The sequence below is a fragment of the Anopheles gambiae genome, chromosome 3, assembly GCF_943734735.2.
Source record: "Anopheles gambiae chromosome 3, idAnoGambNW_F1_1, whole genome shotgun sequence".
NCBI lineage: Eukaryota > Metazoa > Arthropoda > Insecta > Diptera > Culicidae > Anopheles > Anopheles gambiae.
In genome coordinates, this window is record NC_064602.1 from 66,251,345 (window position 1) to 66,278,890 (window position 27,546).

General features: G+C 38.7%; 1 protein-coding gene across 7 annotated transcripts; it reads right to left on the reverse strand.

Moving 5' to 3' along the window:
- Nucleotides 1–38: 38 nt before the first annotated feature.
- On the reverse strand, nucleotides 39–26,984 carry LOC1272553 (synaptotagmin-7). Of its 7 annotated transcripts, none has more exons than XM_061657641.1 (8): nucleotides 26,557–26,984; nucleotides 25,764–26,136; nucleotides 8,495–9,030; nucleotides 8,284–8,367; nucleotides 5,349–5,745; nucleotides 5,052–5,242; nucleotides 3,081–3,317; nucleotides 39–2,996 (listed from the first exon to the last, which is right to left on the reverse strand). In XM_061657641.1, exons 3-8 carry the CDS (start codon nucleotides 8,930–8,932, stop codon nucleotides 2,712–2,714), a joined length of 1,632 nt encoding a protein of 543 aa, XP_061513625.1. In that variant the 5' UTR covers nucleotides 8,933–9,030; nucleotides 25,764–26,136; nucleotides 26,557–26,984; the 3' UTR covers nucleotides 39–2,711. The 7 variants fall into 7 exon arrangements, with proteins under 7 accessions (XP_061513625.1, XP_061513624.1, XP_061513623.1 ...); XM_061657640.1 differs by having other exon boundaries at nucleotides 25,764–26,162; XM_061657639.1 differs by having other exon boundaries at nucleotides 26,477–26,984.
- Nucleotides 26,985–27,546: the final 562 nt, after the last annotated feature.

Here is a 27,546-nt window from a genome sequence, read left to right on the forward strand (position 1 = left end):
GGACACACACACACTCACACATTTCGTTTTCACGTTAATTTTCTTTTTTTTTGTTGTCCTCCTACATCTCATTACATCAGTCGCCAAACTCTTGTACAAGTTAGTCTAATTTCCTCGCTTTTATATGGTTTCCATCTTCCAAATGGTTTTCCGTACGGAATATAAAACATTTATAGTTTACTGTGTGTTGAAGCGTTTGTATTATTTTTTTGGTTTTTTAGTTACTTAGTTTGTTGTTTTTTTTAGTTCTCCCTAACCCTTTCCAGCTTAGACATTTGTTTTAAAATATTTTATATAAATATATGCTCATACACTCACAATACTTGGTTTCGTTTGTTTATTTAAGCTTTGCTGTTCTGCCACGTTTAAGCTCCATTTTCGTTAGATGGGTCTTGGGTTTTTCCCCTCTTTATTTGTACCGCATTCATAGGCAAAGCGATTTCGTTTTCTCTTGCGTGTATTTAACATTGTTCCGTTCATTAATATGAGGCCTTTCATAAACGTTTCTGTACTGAACTTGAGCTGAATAAATATATACTATCTCTATGTGTCTTTTGCTTTCTAAGTAGCATTTTCGTTTATTTATGTTTTTCCTTTGATTTCAATAAAGTCATACTTTTCATCAGTCTACATTTTACAACGGTGTTTGTGCAAGTATTTAAGGTAATTTTTTGTATGGTTGTATGAAATCAGTAAAACTGTTCTCAATAAAACAGAACTCGATATAATCTAGAAAACTCTGCTTTATGCTGTTTGATTATAAAAACATTAAGGCCGGGCTACATTGATCGTACTCGCAAGCGTAATTTTGATTTTCACTAGCGCATCTGGCGGCGGCTGGTGGAAGCCTTTTTTGGTCATCGAGGGAATGGACCTGCCGGATCTCAAAATTAAGTAGTATTTCCATCGTTTTCCATTGCAAAAATGGATGCAATGCGTGCAAGACATGTGTATCTACGTTTTACAAAACTTTTCTCCTCCGATTTAAGTAAAAAACATGGAAAATTAACGTATTTTCTGGAGCGGCTCCAAATTGTTTGGCAAAATGCTTCGGTCAGCCGCCGCCAGATGCGCTAGTGAAAATCAAAATTACGCGTGCGAGTACGATCAATGTAGCCCGGCCTTTATGTTTTCAACAATTACTGAAATATGTATCAATGTTTGAAACCGTGACATTAACATTTGATAACATATCTTTAAAAAAAAACACAACAACTCTAGTCACACCTTGCACGATTTTTTTCGAGCAATGAATTGTGTAGGCTTTTAGTTTCTGTGTATAGTTTTCAATGATTTTTGAGATATTTTAATTGAAGAAACATTTATTAACATTACCAAAACATTATTGACTACATCCCCTTATGCGAAATACAAATTTCTTTTATCTGTTTTAATCAAAGCCTTATTCCATGCAAGGGACTGTGTCATTTTCTTATGATTTTGTTTCTTAAATATAGAACATAATATTTAGAATTGGTTAAAAAATAAAAAAAATGAATGCTTAGAAATCAGTAGCAAAAATCAATTGTAAAACAGTTTTTTAGTATAAAGGCCGGGCTACATTGATCGTACTCGCAAGTGTAATTTCGATTTTCACTAGCGCATCTGGCGGCGGCTGGTGGAAGCTTTTTTTGGTCTTCAAGGGAATAGTCGTGCCGGATCTCAAATTTAAGTTGTTTTTTCACCGTTTTTTGATGCGAAAATGGCTGAAATACTTGCACAACATATTCATCTATCAATTACAAAGCTTTTCCAGTCCAGACAAGGTAATAACCATGGAAAAATAACATATTTTCTGAAGCGGCTCCAAATTGTTTGGAAAAATGCTTCGGTCAGCCGCCGCCAGATGCGCTAGTGAAAATCAAAATTACACCAGAGAGTACGATCAATGTAGCCCGGCCTTAAGACCATCAACGAAAATAACAAAGAAAAGAATGAAACATTTGCGTAACAGCAAACATACCTTGGGTATTATCTTTTGCAATTTTCTAACTAGATCCATCCGTTATATGTCCTGTTTACCGAAATACTGAAACATTTTTTTTTGTGCAAAATTATATGGAAATCGCCCTCCGACAAGAGCTTTGAAACATGATCTGCAATCTTTGGCTGGAAAAATTCATATCGAAAGCAATCTTTAACTCATTGCGACATGGAATACAATTTTGCAAACACAAAAAGCCAACGAATTCGTGAAACATTACAGGTCCACAGCCAGATGCTGGCATAATTCGTCCTCTCTTTCTTTTCTACTCTTCATACAGCTGCCATAGCGCGTCTGCTGTTCGCTTCAGTGATGCAAACCCACATTGATAAAAATGATACCTTTTGTTTGCTCGCATCAAAACAGCTGTATGCTACATGCATGAAATATGTAATACGCATAACAAAACTACCTTGATAATACCTTACCATTTCCGCGGCCCCGTTCTGTCAGTTGGAGCCCTCCTGTTTTTTTGTTCGCTTCACAGGTTAGTTACATCTCTATGGTTTTATGGGGGATGGTAAGGTTTACGTTGCCATTCTTGCCGGGTGTTATATCCTTTCGTTGCACTATTCCTTTTATCTCGCCAAATCCTTTCTTTACTGCTCCCGAAAGGATCGTTTATCGTTTTTCCACCCCTTCCCCTTTCTCCTTCGTTTACAGCTTTTAGTCAGCGTGGATTTGTGTGTGCGTTTTGAAGCACACGTATGTGTTCCGCGTGTGCGTCTTATCGCAGAACGTGCCACATGGCGATGGGTTTACGATTGTTCTGCATCAGATCCTGCCAGTGCTGCGTACCGCTGCCACCTTCGCGTAAACCCACCCCACAGCCCAGATCCTGCCCTTCGGCCTCGTTCGACGTTACGAACAGCTCCACGCCGGCATCCTGCAGCTGGGACGAGGGCAACTCGAACGTGAACGCCTCGTTCCATATCGGATTGGTTGGGTCGAGCGCTCGGATCGCACTGGTTTTACGTTTTTTCGTGCGCTTGTCGTTTACCAACAGATATAGCTATACAGAGCACGTGGTGAAGAGACCGAACAGTTTACGATCTTTGTTGTGGGCTATGAAACTTTCCAAAAAGCGCACACTTACCTTAACGAATGGTTCATGGGAGATGGATAGGTTCTTTGCCTTCATCACGACCACCGTGAGCCGCTCGGCCTGGGGAAGGTAGCTGAGGGAGATCAGCAGCTCGGCCGTCGTTTCGGAGGGTTTGCGAACGGCGATCAAATCACCCCACAGCTCGCAGCCGGAAAGGTCCAACGTGTTCAGCAGGAACCGAATCTCGCCTACGACTTCGTCGTGTGAAAACCGATCATAGTCCAACAGCTAGACGGTAGAATGAAGAATGTAAGTTGGAGGAGAAATCAATCAATTAAAATGTGAAAATAGGAAGCACTACAAATTCCTAAGAAAGTGGAATGAATTTTCTATAGCTATAATAACGATGATGCAGAGAGTGAAAGTCTGGGGACAAAAAATACATTTCAAATCCGTGTGTGCACCTTTGTCCTGGTCGAAATTGTGTGCTGCATCAAACTCTATTTTTAAACTGAATGAAATTGTTGTGAAATAAAAAGGCTCCATTCGTATACTTCATTGGCTTCAAAGTAAAAGTAGCTTCAAATTACATCATTAAATGTAATAAAATCCATTGAACAGAATTGTGTGGATGGATACCAATCAGCAATATTTGTTTACTGTAAATTTCACCCACTATCCCAATGCTGTTGTCCTACGAAAAAAGAGTGTAGTTAAGCCGACATCAAACAATAAACAATCTTCAGCGTGCACAAGTTTCCCTGTATCTTCCTTTTAAATATTTCATCGTTAGGAATTAATCTTTTTTTTCTATTTTAAATTTCTTTTAATTCTAATATCTAAATTTTAAATCTATTCAACAAAAAATGTACCAAAAATGTTGGGAATGTACGAAAAGTTGAGAAAAAATCATAAACAATGTTTATTTTGAAGAGACGGTTGTATGAAATCTATAAAATCATTAATAAATTGAATATTGTATACAAATTTAGATATTTTTTTATATTTTTATAGAGTTGTTTGATAAGTATATTTTAGAAGATTCCTGACTTTAAACACTTTAAATGCAGATGGTAATCAAATCACATTTAATCTTACAAGCCCAGATGCAGATGCCCCTATGATTCGATTCTCATAGGGACCAAAATTCGTTCTTTATGGAATAAAGCTTGCCTTAGTATCGTCAATTTTGTTGTATTCTAAATAATGTAAAAAACGTTTACATATTTTTTCCAATAATTCCAATAACTCCTTTGATTGCTGGTATTTGTTATAGCACACGTAACAATCATACTTGCTTTTCAAATCCCATTTCTATGCTAAATTATATTTTCCTTATAAAAACCTATTTATTAAACAAAACCTCACCGTTTACCGGTGATACCCAACAATAATACGAATATAAATTGCAGGAAATTCGCCGGTAGATGCCAACAATGAAGCAAAAGAGCTTTGCGAATATTCTACACCCATCTCAAACTGGGTACAATGGATCGACAGCACAACGTAAAGGTTTTTTTTTCAGAACCACCATATATCCAAGGCTCAACAGATCAGCTTTTTATTATATGTTTGGAAGACCCAGGACTACCATACCACACTAAGCTGTCTAAGGTGTTGAGCATGCACAATGACAATTCCCACAAGATTTAAGCAGGTTCATAGATATCTTTGCAAAAGAGCACCATGATTGATGGGGTGAGGCTGCTTGGTTGAAGGTCACACATATTTTGAATGGATACGAAATTCCTGGCGAATCCTTGAACGTGTGCGATTGAATGCGATGAGAAAGTTCTTGCGCCGTATAAATGGCGAAGAGCGATGGAAAGCAACCTTCCTTCACAAAGATTCATTTAATGGCAAGTGCTGCGGTTTTTTTTCTGTCTGACATTATCGCGAGAGTCACTACGTATTCCAAGGTTTACGTTTTTGCACAGAGAGTCACGGCAAGTGGTATTACACAAGCGTCTAACGAGATTTGCCAAGATAGTTTAAATTGCAGCAGCAAACATGCTTACGAACCTGCAGCACAAAGTTGCTCTTGACGAGATTGCGAGGTTTCAGCGGGAAGGAAAGCTGCTGGTCAAAGTACGGATGCGTTTCGGTACGATGCACAGCCGTCTGTTGTGTTCGCTGCTCCTCATCCGGCTCCAGGTACATCTTTACGTAGGGATCGCGGAATCCGGTATCTCCAGCCGGAGTTAGATCTTGTGCTGTAAGGAGATGTGTAGAGATATTTAGTTAGAACACGCTTTCGCTTTGCCAAAACGGGTAGAGGAACATAATGTCACACGAGAGAGACTTGGAATAACCTCTTACCCTCAACCAAATGTACCAGCAGCTCTTCCTTGCTGCCGTCGTACTTTAACCGCAGATGAAAGCGTCCAAGTACCGAGTGGATGTCGTTTGCCGCTAGAATCACCGGGACGCGTCGTCGGGGCGAACGGCTGCTATCGGAACGGATGGAACCAATGGGACTGTCCGGGACGTTCCCATCGCCAGCCAGTGACACGACGCCCGAGAAGGTGCTGTTGCGTTTCTTGGGTGAGCTGAAATCGCGTGGACTACCACCACTGACGACGGATGCTAGACTGGCTTTGCTACCCCGTTCCGTACCGTCGGCAAGTACTGCAGCAGCACTGTGATTACTCGGGCCACCGATAGGAAAGCGTCCCTCCAGGCTGAACGTACGCATCGGACTTGGTGATCGGGATTTCTTTAAAAAAAAGCATTGTAGAGTAGTAGATAGATTTTATTGAACAAGATTTACGTAAATGTTATAATTTTTTATATAAAAAAATTTTTCTTTGGTTTGATTCAATTTAATAATTCCCCTCGTATGTTGTGACATGGCGCCTAAATGTATGCATGGAATGTACAAAAAATGTAAATTTGTGGGAACCTTTTTTTGTTTGAATAATATTTATTTATATTATGTTTAACAATTTGTAAATTAAATGATGCAAACTCGCGACATAGCTCACAGCTCTGACTAGTAGCGGGGGGTTTTCTTTTTAAATCAAATCAAGCAATATGGTATTTCATCAATTAAAGTCGCCTAAGGCAGATTAGAATGCAATAGATATAGCATTTGTTATTTTTTCTGATTTGATACACCTGCACCATTTTACTCAAATTTAATTCAATATTTTAATAAAAAAAATCATAAAAAATAATATAGTCTATAATAAAATAATTAAAATCACCCACTGCATCGAAAATCATTCATTGGTAGTATCGGACAGTATACACCGTGTAACTAGCAAACTGACTGTATCGATTAACTAAAAAACTACACAGAAAATAAATTAATCAATAGACTCAAGCTGAGAATTTCTTTTTTCAGGCTTAAAACATTAAGTACAGTTTGTGCCCAAGTTATGCGGTTATCGACTTAAGCGTGTTCGGAGATACACAGTTTTCTAAATTTCACAGCTCAAATGTCAAATCAGTAAAATTTCCTGCAAAAATTGTCCAATGCAATCTAAATTGCATTTTTACTAACAAAATTAATCCGCCGAAAAGCAACAAATATCAAAATTTTTTGCACGTGATAAAGTACCAAAATTTATTAAAAAAAACCCGAGTTGTCAATAGTATCTTTACAGAATAACGTGAAATTCGACTCAGGCGGATTCCTCGGGAACGCAAAACCCCCTATCTTGGGAACAGACTTCACGCTCTTTTTGAAATGATAAAGCAAACGGAAAATATTAAATATTGTCTTAAATTTTTGCATACATTTAGGCGTACACATAACTTGAACAATCGTAATTGCTTATATTTCGTCAGTTTGTATCGTGTATTCATTTTAACTGTTTTGTTTGGTTTATGAGTAACTTTCATAGCAGCGTCACGTACTAAATTCGATTATTGTAATATCATTGATTTACCGGATTTTGTGATACGTAGGGTAAGGTAGGTAAAGACGGGCACTACGGGTAGGATGGATACTTCTCATAAATGCATACAAAAGGTAATTTGCGAAAAATTCAAAAATGGAGCATCCAAACTGAAGATAAAACAACATATTTGAGAACATTTTTGGCATAATTTATCTATAATTGGCCAAACAATTTTTCAATCATGCATACTTATGTGGATGTAATTGGACTACTGCGGATCTTAAGCTCTGTAACATGCTTTGTTAAGATTTTCGGAAGTTTTATTACATTTATTAAATTATTTTAAAAAAAACTGGTGAAAAAACTAGAATGAAAGTATTAAAAATATTATTATTATTTTTGGTAATTTATGAATCTAGTAACCAGGAAACAACGATTGTTTTTGCTTCTTTCATCAATTGGCGATTAATATATTTCATCAAACACCTCATGTAAGAGTATTCCGAAGATATAAACCATCCAGCAACTGGAGAAGTTATTGAAATAAGCGAGAAATGAAATACTGATCAAAATGCAGGTTATGCTATTACTCTCTCGACTCTGGTGGGGCACTTCACGAAACCCAATTTCTTGACACGACTTGGACTACTTTAATTAACAAAAAGAAGAAGCACTGATATGACATCGTTAAGGAATAGATCAGAGAATCTATGGGATTACGAATATCAAAAAGTTAAATTTAGACATGGTGGAAAAAATGGCTATACCTATTAACAAGTCCCACAAAAATGCTGGGGTCGTGGACTTTCCGCGGAGTAATTTCCTAAAGGGAAGTTCCTCTTCAATTCCCAACGTTTCCTAAAGGTGTTCATTTTACCCTTCATATGATGTACATCTTTCCCATATCAGGTGTACGTCTTACCTGAACATTTCAGGACTGCACGAAAAAACATGCTTTTATTTTATGAAATTAAACCATAAAAATCGATAGAAACTTAAAAGTTTCAACACATTTTCTGGTGAAACATTAGTTTAAGATAATGTATGCACATTTTCATAATCGGTGTTTTTATATATTCCTAGATTTTGAACATTTTCCTTAAGGCGCCCGTCTTTACCTACCTTCCCCTAAATGTTTTATTTTAATTTTTTATCTTTATAGTGACTTTGAGCCTGTTGGTCTCATTCGACTCTTATGAAAGAGATAGAAATGTTGTGTAAAATATTAACACGCGCAAACCCATAACCTTTAAAGAGGATTTTAAATAAAATTCTTGTTATACCCTTTTTTACGTACGTTCTCGTACACCTAAAACTATGCAATAAACATGCATTACCACGCATGAATTGTATTGTACAATAAGATGTTGACATATTGAGTGTGTTAGTGAGTTATTCCAACTACCTACCCTAAGGATTAGATTATCAGAAGTAGTCGAGCGAGTGTCACTGTTAGCGTGTGTCATGAATTTAGGCACACTTTCCCGGTAGCTCTGCGTGAGATGGAGAAAGTAAAAACATCGATCACACACAGATATGTTTTTTTTTTAAATAAATCCTTTCCATCCGTAGCACATGTAATATAACGGAGATGATCAAATTGGCTCCAAGGAAACTTACCGAACTTCTCGAATGAACACTCTCCATGCTGTTGTTACGTGAGGCGGTCGAGGCCGCCGCATGAGCCGGTCGACAACCGGGTCCCGTGCGTGTGTCGCTCGTGCCGTATGATTTTTTCGTCGAACCCGTAGCGGACAGTGTCGGCTGAAGTGGGCTGGGCGTTACTTCGACTGCACCCGTGCCCAGCGTCTCCGAGCTAATTGAATGATGAACGACGCTGCTGGCTGGTTGAATCGGTACGGAACCGCTCGTCACGTTACAGTCCTGCAGATTGATCTTCCGGGCTGCCTTTTTCTCTTCCAGTCGGTCCAGCTCGGCCCATTCCTTACCCTTTCGGCGTACCACGTAGTACCGGTACATGACGATTGTGACAGCGACCAGCAAGGCCAAACCGGTACCGGCGGCTGCACCGAGCACAGCCGAGCTGACGAACACCATCGTGCCGGACGGTGGGAATTCTGACGATGAAAAACACTCGATGGAATGTCCCAAAGGGATACACTGGCTATCGGTATTGCGATGAGTGGAATACTTCTCTAATGGAAATGAAAAGAAAGATGAGTAAATGAATTAATGCGACGCGAACGATGAAGTTCAGTATGACATATTGCGGGTAGATGGTAGGCAGTGTGAATAGGAAGATGAAGAAAAATGCTATCCATCATCAGACACCTGGATGAACACCACCGTTATCAATATATGACAAAAATAGATGTTGGTTACTAGGTTACTAAGAAGTGCATAAATAATTGTAGTGATAGAAGAGTAATATTTATGTTTTAGCATGCAATGTAAAACATCATCAGTTATAATTGTAAATAGTTATTATAGACCATGTAGTACAGTCCTGTGGTACAGTTGTTAACTCGCACGACTTAATACAACCATCAGTGCCATAAATAGCACAATTATTATCGTTACTGATCAAATGTTTAAGATTGGTTGAATCAATCCAAAAAGTGTAATCATCATTCAAGTGATTAAAGATGTTTTCCAGTTGTTGATTTGAGTCTCATGGACAGTCTTGTACAGTCCATTAAACTTGCTCTTTTCTAACAGCATTGTCTCTTTCGAGATAATGTATGTTGTTGATGCTTATTAGTGTATTCAAAGATTGACTCAATTTAAAAATTTCAGTGTGAATTTTGATATTTTCAAATAAAAAAAAAACAATAAATAAAATTAAAATTTAAATGTTTTCAAGTTTAGATTAGAAACAGATTTAATAAGATAATTAATCTTATCCATTATCCATCAGCTTAGAGTGTGTGACTTTAAACATATTTTCATTAGTACCCTTTGGCTGTTCCCTCATTATTATGAGTTTAATGAAACTGTTTCAGCCCAATACAGACATTTGCTGTTGTTAGTATGCAGTTTGAATAAACCAGTGGCACTTAATGGTCATAAAAATAAAAATATGTCGACAAAGGTAGTATATTCGTCTGAGTAATTTAGTGGTGTGCTCTTTGGAGCGCACCCACGACTCCGATCCGACACCGGCTATTGTTAGTCCGATTTTGACTCTTGAAAAATCGGAATCACTAGTACCGTCTGGAGTCGGAATTATGCGGAGTTGGAGCCGGACGACCGGAGTATGAGCCTGACTACACCCTGCTCTGGTGCCGGACGACTCCGGACGAGTCACATTGACTCTGACTCCCGATCACTCCGACTCCGGACGACCTCGGATGACTCTAACTCTGAACAACTACGGATGACTCCGACTCTGCACGACTCCGGATGACTTCAGATGACTTCGACTCTGGATGACTCTGGATGATTCTGATTCTTGACAACTTCGGATGACTCCGACTCCGGCAGACTCCGTATGACTCCAGATGACTCCGACTTCGACTTCGGGCGATTCCGGGCGGCTCCGATTCCGAACGGTTTCGATTCCAAACGACTCCGGATAATGCTGGACGGACCAACATTCCGTAGTCGGTTACGAAATGTTCGGGCGCAGAACGTTATCGTCTACGGATATTTGCCTACATTTCCTATAACTAGAGTAATCATAGGTATATCATTTATAACAGATGAAGGAAGATATTCTTCCTTTATAAAACTTAATCGATGCGAAGAAATGTTATCTACCAAATGGCATTAAATATTTAAGTCTTAGAACAAGCGACGCTATTTGCAAAAAAAAGCAAAAAGGTTCCGAAAAAGTTACCATTACGTAAGTAAGCCACTGTTTAAGATGAATTGAAGAGTATTACTTACTATTTTTCCTAATTCTGTTACATAACTGTTGTTATGTTCAGTTCGTTAAATTTCATAGCAGTAATAAGCTTCGTAAAAAGTTGAAAAAAAACACACTCAAAAATATAATTAGTAGCAATATAAAAATAGTTGTCCAAATTTAGGCGATAATTATCGACTCTATAAAATGTCTTTGTTGATACTTAGTGCCTATTGTCATCATTCATCTTTCAAATGAAATATGCAATTCATAAATTAAGGGTAACATCGAGTCTACCGAGCACCCTTACGCCCGCTCCATTGATGAATAATGCATTTCAGTAACAAATTTCGCTTGGGGCCAATTCCTGGAAAGCATTAGTTCACGTTATGGCACGAGATAAGATTCGTACAAACAACAAATCAACATGTATAAGGCCGCACGTGGTTTGAATAACAGCACCGTGAGATAGATTACTTATTCAACAATTCGACAAAACATATCTAATCATGTCTCGAATATCGTGCACGTGCTTGCCTAAACCGTAATGTGCTTGGTCACCTGTCGCCAGCGAGACCCATTCATTAGGTAATGCATTTTTTATCACCAGTCCACTTTCACTTCCGCCACAACGTATTGGTTTCACTTGCGGACCCACGGCAAGGAGGAAACACTTATCACGGCCACACAATTCACCGCAAAGCCTCGTGCTCGTGCTTTGGCACTAATTACCGTAAACTAATTTGCTTTTGCTCGAGGTCCGGCACTACCTACGTGCACTATTGAGGGAATTAAGCCCGCACAGGCTATTATCGCTATGCCGGAAAAAGCCCTTGGACCAAATTTTCTCTCCACTAACAGCAGTGGAATGCTAAATCCTCTAGCAATGCAGCCAATTATCGGCTAAAGATGCCACAAAGATAAGGCGAATGATTTACCAACTGGATTGAGCTTTTGCGGTGAATTCAACTCCTTAAAATGCTTTGTTGGGTATTTGCTGTACCACTGATTTGCTCTCAACGAAGCAGTTCTGTTGAAAAATTAGCTTCCTCCTGCACGAAACATGGAAAACTGTCACCCGGTTTTCTATGGCATGACGACCACTGACACTGTCTGTCTGCCTGTCTTTGGAAATCATATCCGCCGGAAGACCGTCACCCGGGGACCCAAGATGATGGAAGCACACCGAAGACGGAAATCGAGCCGGTTGGCGCGCGGAAATTGAAATGGAAAATCAATGGTGGACAGCGGGAAACATTTCCGAATGCACGTTGTTTCTTTATCTTTCTCTCTCCTTCGTTTTTTCAGATAAAATGTCATTTATTGGCTTCCTACTCTTCACCCGGCTCGGAGAGTGTGTTTGTGCGCGTACCTAGTGTGCAGGTTTAAATTAACTTCGTTTGCTCAAGCTCACATTACGGTTGCTGCAGCTGGTTGAAGCTTTCCTTGTCTTTCTACGGGAAGGGAAGCAGTTGGTTCGAGGAATGTAATTTATGCACGGAAAATAAAATGCAAACTGACCGCAAAAGTTTCCACTTTCGACCCCTTTTCATTGGTGTGCTAGACAAATTCAGTCGTTCGACTGGAAAATCCTCTTCCAGCAGAGATGTTTTCTTAGTACCAATGGTAGCAAAGTTGAGCAAAGTTTTAGTTTCCGATGTTTCGGGAGAAAATGTAAGCCTTTTTCAAAACCGACAAAGAAGAATCCTTACTATAGAATAAAATGGAAATACATTTTCCATCCTTCTTTTATATGAAAATTAAACCAGAAACCATCAGAACAACGAAGCGCTGCTCTCAACAGTCTTGCAGACAATGTTGCCGACAAAGAGGATCCATTTAATTACGGCGAAAACGCTTTAATTCGGGGAAATACCAAATGCCATTCAACTACTATTGTGCTGGGCAGAATGGTAGCTTGCAAAAGGGGTTGTTTGCTTTCCTTCGATAACAGCCACCACCCAGGTGCTTTGATTAATTAAAATCAATCGTCTCTAATACTGAAAGCACGCCTTCCACGCTGCGATAATTGGGCTTCTCGTTGCTGTCGCTTCGTTCAGTCGTTAAACATAACATTTATACAATGGTGAAAAAAACAACAACTTTTTTTTATTGCATCCGTATCATTTCCCAACCGGAAAGTAAAAGCATTCAATTGCTTAAAACCGATTTGCCTTAGGGGAAGACTCTTGATCTGCGCTCCGCAAAAAAATACGACTCGAAAAATGCGGCATTATTTTCCCCGTCGTCCACTCCATCATTGCAAACAATGGCAAATTTGTGCTTTATTTACTTTTAAAATTGATCGATAATCACTGGCACGAAAGTTTAGGGAAATTCGAGTTCGAGTAACCTTACATTTTCCTACGTCACGCGAACGAAGGAGGTAAAGGTTGATAAAGCCATTGTGGAGTGTCATCTTACGTCGATCAATTTCAATTTCAGCACCAATCTTTCGTTTCCGCCCGAAAATAATACAAAGACAAGGGTGCACACCAACCCGTATGTGTGTGTGCATGTGTGTTTCATTGGAACACAGATTGGGTAGATGCGATCTAAACCAAACAACAGCATTAAAGTGATTGATTGTATAATCTATCCGGCAAATCCAGGGTTTCCGTTCGGTTCAGTTCCCCAGGGTGTGTTCCTGTTTTGATTAAGTTGCAAATGTTGAAGCGAGGTAATGGCATTACCCCTTTTGCTCTGGCATGTGCCCTAACCTGTGGCGTGGTTGGTGAGGTCAAATGAAAAGTAGATCGCGATTGCTTAAGTTTAGCTATGAATAATATGTGTTCGCAATGCTTTGGGTTTCAAACAGTAGCATATATAACAATTACGTCTTTTATTAAAAGAAATTTAATGGATTATTAAGATAATTATGAGTTTTTTTTTCCAAAATAAAGGAGCAGGCTTAAATATTGCTCTAAATCTCTATGTTTACAATACTTGAATTACAATTACAGCCAGATGGTTCAAGGTTCAAGATGGCCTAATTTTTGCACAGCACATATGCTGTCGGAAATGTTGGCCATATGCGGTGTTCATGGGAATCAGTAACAGGATCGGACCACGCACTGTTCTGGAACCTAAACATTTCCCAACATTTTAGATTCAGCTACTTGTCCAGGGCTGGTATGGGTTCGTGATTAGGCCCAGAACCCAGTATGGGTTCATGTGCAATTCCAACACTGTTACGAAATCCTCAACCCATCCCTTCTCTCATCATCAACAAAATTTGCTGCTTCGAGCTGATACCACAAATTGCTACTGAATGGGCGGTAGTATGCGGTAATAATGCGTGAAAAGTGGGCACCGCTCCCACAAACCTCCACTCCTTTAAAACAAAATCTTACGAAATAGTACCGTACAACATTTCTGTCGAAATTGCATATTCATAATGCTTTATTTTACATCTTCTTCTTCTACTTCGCGTAACGTCCTACGCAGACATGCCGGTATGTACGGCTTTTGAGACTTATTCAGTCTCATGCAGTTCCATGTTGTCGAATGTATCACGGTACTGCCCCTGCTTTTACATCTTTCTTATACCAATTTTCATTGTAATAATGATAATCATCGCATTAAAATTGATAATTTGTGATTGATGAATGAAAGAGCATTTATCATAACTAACAAAATAAATAGTGTTTTCCATGGTTTTATGGTTGTTTCCCGATACTTTATTGTGTGGATTTTTCTTAAGTATTTTTTTATGGTTTTCTACATAATTTTGAATCATTTTCAAGCTTTATTGAGATCGTGTCTGCAAGAAAGAAAAGAAGATGATTCAAAATATTTTAGAAAATGCTTAATACATCGTGGAACGAATCCAAAATATTCGATAAACATCTAAAAATCCTTAAGAAACAACTAAAAGCATGAATAACTAAAATAATTACTAAATGAATTATTAAATGATATAAATTACAAACAGTCGAGTAATTGTCAAAAATGTTATCAACAGTAACAAAACACGATCCCAAAATTGTAATCGTTTGAACAGCTTTAAATGAATTAACGTATGGGTATATGCGCTACCATTAACAGAGACATTTTTTAAAATAATTAGCAAACAGTTGGTAGGGAAATTTAATGTAGAAATTTTAAGGATTTACAAAAAGTTATCCTTAAAACAAGGAAGGTTTTCCATCAAAGAAAGGACCTGATTTGCTTATTGTTTATTGTAAGGGAAAGCGATGCGTGTGCAGGTAGAGCATTAGACAAGACCAAAACAGAAGACATGATGTTGATCATTTTAAGCAACAAACCTATTTATTTAGACGGTTTTAGTTCTCTATAGGTCTTGGATTGGCACCAAATAAGATACAATCATTAGGCCAGATCCAAGACATGGACGTGATCTTTTAGTTCTTCGTTGTATGGCTCATATCGAATTGTACCACGAAAGAGATAAGAACATATGTAGCTATACTTTTATTGAACAATGCGGTGGTTTTAGGAGTAATTTTAAAACTACAAATACTAATCCCGAACGGAGTCAACTTCGAAGGATTAAGACTGCGGCCTAGGGGTGACTTAACTGGAACGAAAAACCTCATGAGCGTACGATTTTGAGATCATTCCAATTTTGGACCTGCATTGCGTTGTCTTGTAACCAAATAAAATGAACACGAACCAATTGACTGGTCCGAATCTAACGAAGAGCGTTGGAATCGTGGACAGTAGCATAAGTTTAATAAACATCTTGAATATTTTTTTCTTTTACTTTTTTTTAAGAAAAAGAGAATAGTCAATGCTGCACAAGTGACATAAGATCCTTGTTGGACTACAGTACCAGTCTTTAATGCTACTAATACAAATCAAAAGCGGCTTGTTTAGTTTTGTTGATATGCTTTGAAATGCAACTGATTGGAAGCGTTAAATTAATATTTTGTTTGATGACCAAGAAAACGTAAAACAAAGTAAGACAAGAAATCCGAATCATTTAAAAATCTAGGCAACAAAAACGAATTACTCGCGTCAAGTTGCTGTGTCAGAGCACAGAGAAGTAACAACTTTACTAGCTTATTGACATCGAAATGTTAAGCCATACCCATGCGATTTCACAGCAAGCAATGCAAACGTCAATCGGCATTCATTCACACGACACAAGCAATAAAGCTCACGCCTCAAACAACATTGCTATTTGAATTGAACTTTTTTTTTCTTTCTTCAGCTTTTTCTTCCAGCGAATTGACGGCGCGTACCCAAAAATAAACTTCCATCAATGGCGCTATCGGAAAGTCGTTATCACCCAAAACGATTTTGCCTTTCAAACACTTATCGCAAAGCTCACATGCGACCCATACAACAAAAAAATAGAAAAAAGAACGTTGCACCATTTGATCTTTTTCCTTGCCTCAGTTCGATCGATGCGCGTCAATGTGCCGAAAATCGATTTCAAAAGGTAAGAGGTTCCCTCAAACGGTTTGTGTATCATCGTCCCGCACTGTTTGCTCACCTCTTCAAGCCCCGCTTTTCTGCACAGCAAATGAGAATGGGGTTGGTTGGAGTTTTCGGTTTAGTTCTCCATTACTGTGCAGCAAACACATTGGCACGAAATGTCTCTGCTGAGTATTGGCGATGCTCTTCTCTCGGTCCGGAAACGACAATTATACCTAAATGTGTCAATTACACTTGCTAGGTGACCTTTCAGCGGGTGACAACGAAACATTGAGCCCGTTGGTCATGTGTCGTGTGTGTTGTTGGATGTGCATCTCCCGCCGGGGATTAATCAAATTTGTTCGAGTGAGCGCCGCTGGCCGCCGATGGCGTGCGATGGAGACGCATGGTGCCGCTATGGTCGAGCTAATGGAGACGGCTGGTGGCGCACAGCACGATCACGTCAACGAACGCGTCGTCCGTCCGTCGATGGTGCTCGATGGGAAGAAGCCGTACCAGTTTCGGGGCGCAATTGGAGGCTGGAAATTAGTCTGTTTGTGTGCTGTTGTGCTGATTAATGGGTTCAACATTTCTGTAAGACAGGTCCTTGGTAGAAGAGTGTGACATTCGAGCCAAGTGGGTATAATATGTATTATCTATTCAACAGATAATATATTATTCATTTCAACAAACATAAAAACGAATAATTTTTCATACACAAAATAAAATGTGATATAAAAAACACACAAAAATAACTCACTCCAAATAAATCTCCGGCACGAAGCCCGCAGAAAGCTCACACAATACGCAAATCGTTCGTCATCGCTGGGCTTCACTGTCTAATTTATGTGATTTCCCGCTTCCGTGGTAAAACTAATTTTCTGCATTAGCTCGCAACGTACGCGAACGGAAGAACAATGGCGAAACAGACCGTTTCAGGCAGACCGTCCACCAAACGTACGTCGTGCGTGTGGTTGTGTCTTGTCCGCGGGAAAATGTAATTACTCATACACCACCAATTACAGATAGAGATTTAGAGCGGCTGCTACAGCAAAGCTTCATTTGTTGCAGCCCAGCTGGTTGTAATGAAGTTGTGCGCGTACGAACGGTACGCTCGTTGCTCAGGGAGAATCATGTTGTCCCCGCTTAATGGCCACTTTAAATTAGATCTTTATGAAATGGGATAATTTGGGCAATCTCATTATCTGTGTGTTTTAAAACCATGATTTATCAAAACTATTTCGGTAAATGTAAGTAATAACAGTTTCGGTAAAAATACTGCTAAAAACCATTTAAAAATGATATCCATTTTTTTGCACCACTCTCTACCGGTCTCGACGTGCTGTCAATCCCACTGGCCGCTAAGTGCATTAGTAAGGCCAGTGGGGGTAGTGGCAGTGTCCTTCGCTTTCTTAATGAACGCGCTCCATATCGTTCGCTGCACGATGCTATCACCCAAAGGACATACAATGCTGACCCGCAATGAGCTTCATCAAGATTGCTTCATTTCTTCGGCAAAAAGGTCAGTCCACTGCAGGATGTCTTCGACGGCATGCATGTACGGCTTACACACGGTCATTAGGAGAGGGAAGCAAAAAAAACCTCACATGAGCCTTATGCTTCCACACACAAACACACTCACACACACACACACACGCAGGCTCGTAGTTACAGTGAGCGACCATGTTAATGAACTGGAAAATTGCTTTACGAGCGGATGATTTTGTCTCGTTCAATCACGACGGGAGTGATGGACCGAGCAAAAACATATTACCCCACCGGTCGGAATCAACTGAATCCCTATTTCGCACCCACCCCATGTCCATCCCCTTCCCATACTGCGGCCTAATTCTATTTCACATCGGCAGGGGATAGAGTTTTTTTCGCTCACCCTCATCCTGTAAATGTGGCCAAACGAGTGGCGGTTACATGCAGGGAAGGCTTGCACTGGGCGGCATACCCAACCCATTGGCGCACTGATAAAAAGCAGTAATTTAATGTTGGGCACAGTGACCGCAGCAGACGGGGTCTGCTAGAGTTCGGTGAACTGAATAATGTGAGAATCTGTTTCGCACAGTAACCCACATAGTGAAGGGAAATAAAATTCTGTGCATTGAAAGTATTTGCGTACGGATTTGTTTGATGTAGTTCAAAAATGTGCTACTCCTATGGTATGAGCGTGTGCTTGTTTAGGCTGGAGCACGGTATGAAAGCCCAACGGTATGGGTTTGGTAATGTGTGATGTTTCCCAGGCAGCATTAAAGACAACCAGAGTGTAACCTTTATTCAAAAAGAATGATCAGAGGTGATAATAGATCGTATGACTAGTTAATAGTTCATTGAGCATTAAACACAATGGCTGCCCTGGTTAATGCCGAGGGATGAAGAATGCTACATTGAACATAGAAAACAAAATTGAAGAGCTTTCGCGATACAAACGTCTGCATCGTGCTTTTTGGAATTTTTTGAGTAATTATGTTTTTGTTTTTTTTTCTATAATATTAAAAAGGATTTGGTAACAGTAAATATGTTTTCTGTTTATCGGGTTGTTTTTACTTTTCTTAATGAAAATCTATAATGGTAAACCAATTAATTAATAAAAAAACTCGCAATGAAATATGGGAAGAGATCAGTGGATCGATCTACGTTCTTGATTTACCAATTTTTCTTGCTCATTATTAAAATTAATGTGTCAAATAATTTAATCGTTGTCTCAATGACCAAATTTACACCTCCATCTCTACGACCGGCATACCCGGGTATCCCATAAATTTTATATAGGAAGTTTTTTTTAAACCCAAACTTCAATAAATTTTGTTGTATTAAAAATTTCAAATTTGGTACAAAGGTACAGCCATTCGTCTTTTTTACTTCAATAAACAAATGGGATTTTTACAATCTCGTTTACTATTGTTAAATATTCTGATGTTTAAAAACTCGCTTTTACAATGGAAGTTTTTTTTTGTTGTTCTATACATTGAAAGCATCTTTTTTCATCAAAATTTCAGGTGATTTGTAATTAATTTTTCATTTTTTTATTGTTTTATATTGTTTTAAAGTCAATACTATAACAATATATGCTTGATAAGTACAGTATCATAAATAGAGAATTGCATAAAGAATAATAATTCAGCAACGCTTTTCTCTGCTTAATAACGAAATAATATACACAGTATTTTATAAGTTTATTTTTTATATTTTGATTTTTTTAAGTAAACGAAACTTTAAACTTCCATTTCTTAAACAATGTAAATAAGACTTATGCTTTTATCTTCAAACCAAATTTGAAATTTTAATATTCATTACATCAAAAGTCATTAAAGTTTTAAAATTAATAGCTATCACTTCCTATGCAAAATGTGTGAGATACCCGTGTATGCTAGTCGTAGAGATAAGGGATATCAAAAGAAAATATTAAAAAAAAAACAATATGGAATTTTTGAAAAATAATCCCTTTAAAAAAAAATTTCGAACGATACGTGAAAAAATAAAGTAGCTACCATTTTTAAATAAAAACATATATCAGTTTAAAAATGAAAATCATACCTAGGTATCCGGTCGTAAAGTTAAAGGTTACACAAGTGTTAACTTTGAACTTATGTTAAAAAAATGTGTAGCCATTTATACTAAATAAAAAATAATTGAGTTCATTTTAATATTTTGTTTTTTTTTAATCTATAAAATGAATGTAAATATTAAAAAAAAACATTTTCAAATGATACAAACATTGTTCAGACAATAATATCCCAAAACTCATTCCATATTCCTCATATTCTAGTCTCTTGAAATAAATTAACAATTTTCATTCTATATCCATTCATTATTCGTCAAAATTTCATCTTTTTTTGTGGCAAAGATAATCCTCTTTCATGAAGTGAATGCCATTCGTCAATCCTCTCTTCAATAAAGAAAATATTTGCAACACAAACATCTTTTATCATCTCGCCCATTGCTAGCGAATCTGCACACGTCACTGATTTTCTTGCTTCCCGGAAAAATAAAACAAGGGGAAGCAACATGTTTTACCATTAATATGGTGCGTTCCTTAGCGTTTTCCCGTACGTTAAAGCGAGAGAAAGAGAGCAAGCAAAAATTCAAAACATCCAACAACAAAATCAAAATCATCCCATTTCCATCCTCCACTACTGCGCCGAACTGTACACGCACCTCGCCCGTTGCCGGATGGGGACCATTATTTCGCCAACATTAAATATTATTTTACGTGCGTATGCTCTGTATCCATCCTCTCGTTCGTTTTATTTTTGCTCGTTTTTGTTATTTTTATTATCGTTAATATTATTTCCCGCCACCCCCAGTCCCTAAAGTTGTCAATGTCGCTTCCTTTTGGACAGCCGATGCCACCGACAGCAGCGGGAATGTCAACAAAACACTTAAGGATTTTATGACGCCCTTCCTGTTCCTGTGTCCACTCCGAGGACGGCTTCAAACTGCCTCCCGCCTTCCCTCGCCAAAGCTCACTGGCCTTGTAACTCATCAATCTGGAAAAGCTTTTAATATTGTTTTATTTATTTCGTGCTGCCTGGCTTACCGAAATAACGTTATGGTCCCGGTTGCCAGTGGGTCGAAAACGATTGTTTGAACGAGATGAAAAGCTGCGCTATTTTTTCTTAATGCGCAAATCTGTTGAGCTATAAAATTAATCAATTTCTGTCAGAGTGACCTAATGTGATGTGTAACTAGATTTCTGTCAATAGTTTAAATAAGCAGATTAATAATAGGCACCATGCAAATATATGTTGACAAAACAGCCGATGCTTGTAGTGCTAAAATTGGTTATCTAATTATAATTGAGACATTCGTCAAAAAAGGTCTGCCCCGGCCCACAATAAACATTACTGGTCTTATCAGTTTTAGAGCATTTCCGTGCTCCCAATAAAGTATGATGCCAGCAACAAACCATCGCTCAAAGTAAATTATGGGAACGGTCACATATGCTGAGGGACAGAGTGGGCGACTAGGGAATTGGCCAATTGAACAACGAACTGACCACATGACACACGAACCTCATTACGAATTCATGCAGTGTGTTTATGTGAACTGGCTTGATATATCGAATAACAATTAGTTACTGTCCGATGCTCAATGAACCATTGGAGGGAGGCAAACGGCAATGAACATCTTTTTGCATACATTTAGGCGCAGTTTGAACGTTCGACGGTTGAAACAGTCAAACGAATAATTCACATGCGTACAGTTTTCATATTGTTTATCAAGAGAAGAAAATTAAATGCAATTCCGAAATATGTTGAGCATTGTTAATTAATATAATTTTAAATAAAATTTTAAAAAGTCTGCTAACGCGACTATCGACAGCTTCTTTTAATGCTACCGCCTACAGTTATACAATTTACATTATAAAATCTCCCTACTTAGATATTGTTCGTTACTTCTTTTTGGGTGTGCTGGTAATTTTAAGCTTTACTTTTTGATGTGCTGTGTAATATTTACAATTAAACAATTTTTCATTTCTATCTTTTCTTAACTCATTTTTTATTAAAGATAAACCATTTGTGAGACACACAGCCGAGTACCATAAAGCTAGTCGATGTATCTTACTGAACAAGTGGTACACCGTGCTTGATGATAATGACTGTTATCAAAGTTTTCCGTTGATATTATACACACTGGCACGCGCCCACACAGTTACGCGCGCGCACACACTTCCATGGACGATATTTTGAAACTTCTTTGAAGCAACCGAATGGACGGCGGTAAATTACTATCATCAATTCTAATCATTTTCATCGTCGTTTGTATTACATACCGGGTGTTGTCTTGACTCGCACTCCCAAGTGGAAGTTTTTGTAGGTTAGCAAACTCATTCATGCGTTCGCGTCACCACGAAACGAGATTTTCCTTCCCCGAAATGATCCCCAGCATTCAGACGTGCGTATCGAAACGTGATTATAGGGTGATCCGGTCTTGCCGACGCTATGCAGTAGTGAAAAACATATTTTCCTAAAGCACCCGTTAGAAAGATTTACATCTACTTCGGAGCTCGTTTTCCATTCTGAAGCATACATTGCACCGTCAATCCTACGCTCGTGTGAATAATCGCTGTTATCCTAATCTTGCTTTAGCTATCTTATCAACAAAAAGTGGTGATTAGACCTTATGCTTGGTCCATACTTTGATGGGACCTTTTTTATCGTCATATGCATGCGTTTACTTTTAGCGATATTTGTTAGCGAACTAGAGGTTGGTTGGAATTTGATATTGGCTGTTCGATTTTGCTCACACAGAATACGTCTCTGCACCTCTTTGAAACGAAAAAAGAAGTTTGCCTCATTCCAAAACACGATATTGATGATGAACAACCCCAACCTTCGTACATTTTTCAAGTGTGAGAGTTTCAAGCGTGCACGTGACTTACCCGTGCTCGCCTGAAGGAAACAAAAACATACCAAAAGGGTTATAAAACTTTTGCCTAACACGGTGGGAAGCAACGTTGAAACCATTTTCTCGTCAAACCCCAATGTCATCTACAGCGCAGGCTCTTCCGGCTGATTTACTGAGGAATCGCGAAACATTATGTAAAATAAATGTACGTGGCAATTTCAGTTTGCAGTAACGCACAACGAGCTCGATTGACTTGTTGATTAGTTTATGGAAGTTTTGCAAGCAAACACCTTTGGTGATAGAAGCAGTTTTCATGACATCAATCCTGCCACTTACTATACCCTTCACCACTGCCATTACTGTCACTTTTTCCGCCTCAACGGTTATGGTGTTGATGCGCGTGTTCACCTCATCATACCTCAGTAGCGGTGCCGTGTAAAGTACCCTTCGTTTATCCTAGACCTGTTACTGTTGTTGGTAAAACAAAGAGAGGCGGGTAATAAATTTTCACAAAACAAAGCAGAACAAAATCAGCCCCACATCATCCGTTCTGTGGTAAATCGTGCTACGGTCGATAATTCATTGCGATTCTTTCTTTCGCGTGTATTCTCAAGGGCGATGTTCGATTAAGCTTTCCGGTTCGATGTGGCAGTCCATAATTCAGTCAACGACATGCGAACTTTAAACCAGCTGGACAAGCTTTTTCACTCAGTTTGCTGTGTAAGATGCAAGAGTATTCGTTTTTTGTTTACCACGGCGAGAAATAATTTGTTTGCGTCAATCAGAATGAAATATTGTGATGGTATCTTGGTTTTCTGAAAGTTACGGACCAGATTTATGGACATCAGTTGTTCGTAGTTACATAGAAAAGATAGCTATCATTCAATCATTCAAATGGAAGTGTAGGTAAAATAATAAAATAGTTTGAAAAAAACTTATTTAATATTTATGCATATAAAATTTACAATAAAAGAAAAACCTGAATAACGAACGCTGTACAGACTTTGCCAAGCGCCTGTATGTATGCAAAATGGTTGTGGAATTAGAACTTTAGTTCCTAAGAAAGGTACACTCGGACGTGATTGTTAAGCGCTTAGAGATATGCAATAGTTTACACCTTAAAAACTTTTTTTTAATTTAAAAACTAACTTAGCGGAATTTGGGGCAAGTGTGCCATCTTAAGTATTTCATGTTATAACTCACTAAAACTGTTTTATCAAAATCCGAATTAAATCTCAAAGCTATTTTACTACCATTTTTTTCAGCTACCCCACAAACAATTTTACGATTTTTCAGATATACGGTGGTATAAATATATTATCGGTTGATTGTTCTTATGTTTTTTGAGAGCTTATTTGGTATTTGGTTATAAAACTATAATTTTCTGCTCAATTTTGATACTCAACAAGTTCAAAACAATGAGAAAATCGATTGATCTGCAATTCGGCACAGTATAGCTAGTCATTGGAACGCAACCATATGTATACACAAGTGGGCATTTTACTAAATTTTAATGTTAAAAAATTGTTTGTGGCACGCTTGCCCCTATGGCACACTTGCCCGAAATTCCGCTACTAGGCAAAGAAATAAAATGGTATAGGGTGTACAAAAGAAGGTATACGTAAATATGACGACATGTCATAAATAAATTTGACTTAACGGCTCTATACTCTATTGGGGTAAGAAACTGGTACGCTTATGTGTATTTATCTTTTTTTTTTGTTATCAAATCGGATTCTATCTGACTTAAATATATTCGTATAGGAATTAATTGAAAATACTAAACAACAGTCATGCATCACTGCTGAATAAAACTTTCAAAATATTGAATAACGTTATTATTATGAATATTATAACAGACTTCAGGAATTTCAAATAATTGGTGGTATTATTTTCTTGCTTTGTAGGATCAATTACTTAAAAAATCAATGTTTTTCATTAATTTTTAAATATTGTTTTCTTATATTATTGTTTGGTATGATATAGTCTAGGGATAAGTTCTAGTAAATAAATTTATCAAACAAAAAAACGTCAGAAGCTTCGACATCAAAGGCTTCGAATTATTCTTAACAAGAGAAGTTATTTCGGTATGCCCATTGTTGCGATATTTGTAAAAAAAAACAATTCAAAGCATTCCTAACCTAAACATAAACATCAAAAGATTAAAAGAAAATAAAACATATTCTACCCTAAAGCTACAAATTAGATTATGTATGGAATTTTGTCAAGCAGTTTGCATACCTTCCTCATTCGAACGAAACAAAAACTTGTTCAAAACAATGCCCAGCTGCCCATTCCCATCCATCAAAATCAGTCTTGTTATTACATTCCAAACCAAAAAGGTTATTTCGATGCTCAAAAATGATACCGCGACACTTTTCTTACTCATTTGACGTTTAAATTCAACACAAAAAAACAACAGCTATCCGTTCTGGTACAGTTTCTGCCCTTTAAGATACAGTTTATCGATATATTTTACACTCTCCCCATCTTTTCTCGATCGAAACGAGGGTCACAATCAAAGGGCAACGTGTTTCATTTTTTTTGCAACATGGTGAAACTTTTCCGCCTTTTGGAAGGATTCACACATTTGATATGCTATTTTACATTCGATACAGCCACGCAACAAAAGAAATGTGAGGCATTTTGGTGCCGAAAACGAGCACCAACAAATAAAATAAAAGTCCTTTAAGTGGCTTTCAAAAGCAAAAAGTTATTCTAGAGCCACCCTGCCCCGTTGGTTTTATTGCAGGTAAAAGGGTTTGAAAAGGGGGCTCAAAATTAAATTACCAAACCAATCTACCCATTCCCGACGGTGCTGTGGTAGCAAAGCGACTGATTTTGCCGTTTTCTTTTGCAGAGCTTTAAGCAAAATGCCAATTTTACGTGACCTCGAGCGTGTATCGAGCGAATATCCTTCAATGTCGATTTAGTTCGAACCTGAGCTAACTCCTTCCGTGAGTGTCTATAAACCGCACGGCAACACACCGACACAAACCGGTAGAGATGTCGGTTGCTCACGGTAAACGATAGCATTACAGGTGAAAACCTTCAGCCTGCATTAGTGACGATCCACTGCACTGCAATATGTTGGACGGTACTGGAGCGAGGATAGCAACACTGCTGCCAGGAACACTCAATACACAAGCGTCTTGCAGTACAAGGGGCTTTTTTTCTTCTTCTCTTTTTAAACTAACGGTCCGAGTTACTTCCGACTTCGTTAGTGTACAACGCAAAAACTAAACCCCGATCAACACAAGCATGGAGCATGTTTCGCTGTAACACGGTTTACACCGTGTCTAGGGAGCAAGTTGAACGTCAAACCTAATCATTACTCACCGCTTCAAACGCTGCCACCAATGGTTTCCGTCAAGCCAAGCCGGCAAACGTTGCTTCCGGTACTGGTCCGGGTGTCTTCACACTCCACTTCTTGCGTTGATCTGAAGGTCCAATTTAGAGACCGACCCCGGATGGGTCAGCACTAGTTTAACAGCTGTTTCCTTGAAGTTGATCCAGCAGGGCGTAGAAGTACACCGAGCCCTCAGTCGTCCAGTAAGTGAATGAAGTGACAAAGTTGTTCAATAATGCAATTGCACGGTTTAGGTTCAAGTTTGGTTACACGAGATCCATTCCACTATTTGCTACATTTCACTTCATCGCACTTTACACATCGCTTGACCAAATGCACTACTGGTTCTGGTTACATCATCACCTTGCAGACAGGGGTAGTATGTATGGCTTAAAACAGAGATTGATTTTACTTGCAAAAACCGCACCACAAACAAGAAAACAAAAAAAAAACACAGACACTTTCCAACCGTGATTTAAGCTGACCCAATATTGAACATCTTCTGCACAAGTTTCCACAAAGTGGACGTTCTTGCGCCGTTTAGGATGGATGTAAATATTTACTCTCCACTACACTAACAGCTGTACGGTTCCACCTTGCACACGACAGTACGTCACGTATGGGAAGGGGGGGGGGGGGGCAAAAAGCACACCGGGAACGATAAACGACCCTCACGTCGTCTTTAGCAATCCTTACCACTCACTATATTCCAACCCTGGGAGTTAATTTATCACTGGCATCGAAGCAAAAAAACACAAACAAAATTCACATTTACACACTTACAAGCACTGCACACAATGGTACCGTATGGGGGGGACAGTTTGGGAATGGCACTTGCAAACAGTTCCACTGCAATGTGTAGCAACTTCCGCCTTGTGCAAGCGAACGAACTGCACTGAAGCACGCTTAGGTTCGCCAGCGATGTAACAGTGAGACTGATGCGATAGACAAACAAACTTCACCGACACGACACTTTCCCTCGTTGGTTGCAAACCAAAGCCGGAAGCTTTCGTGCCACCCGAAAGTACAGAGCGAGCTTTTCCGACTATCCACGAAGTCTGGGGGTTTTCCTGTTTTTGGCAGTTCGTTCGCTTCGTATCTTTGTTGATGCCCGGTTCTGGTTTTTGTGGATGCGTGGAGCTGATTTGCAGAAGGCAACAGTGCAGTTAAACCCGACCGTCCATACCAAGCGACAGCTGGTAAGTGATCGTCGAGTGTGCGACATTATGTTGTACTTACCGGGCTGCCAGCGATGCTCGGAGAGGGCACTACAGTCGTGGGCAAGATTTGCAAAGAGAAATGTTGAAAACATAGCTATTTAAGCGGTTATTCAAAACGATAAACTTTTTAAATCGATTATACATCAATCATATTCCGAATGATAGCCCTTTAACCTGAAATTTGTTTAAAAAATGGTATTTGTTATTTATATTGCATAGTTTTAGGCGTTTTGTTCTTGCAAACTTCTATCCATGGTACGATTTGTGTTACTCACTGTAGAGCAACATTCTCAAGTGGAATGAACATTCGAACGCTCTGCTCCATCTAGTATCCATTGACCCATCGGCCATCATGTCGTTGGGTCTGCTGGCTGGAGGATCTGATTTTCTTCCCACCTACACCATATAACAACATGTACGCCATCAAACCCAAGGGGCTTACCAACGATTTTCTCCCGCGAGATTGGTACCGAACACGAAACCGAGCCGAAGCACCCGCGATTCTCTTGCTCTCTCTCTCTCTCTCTCTCTCTCTCTCTCTCTCTCTCTCTCT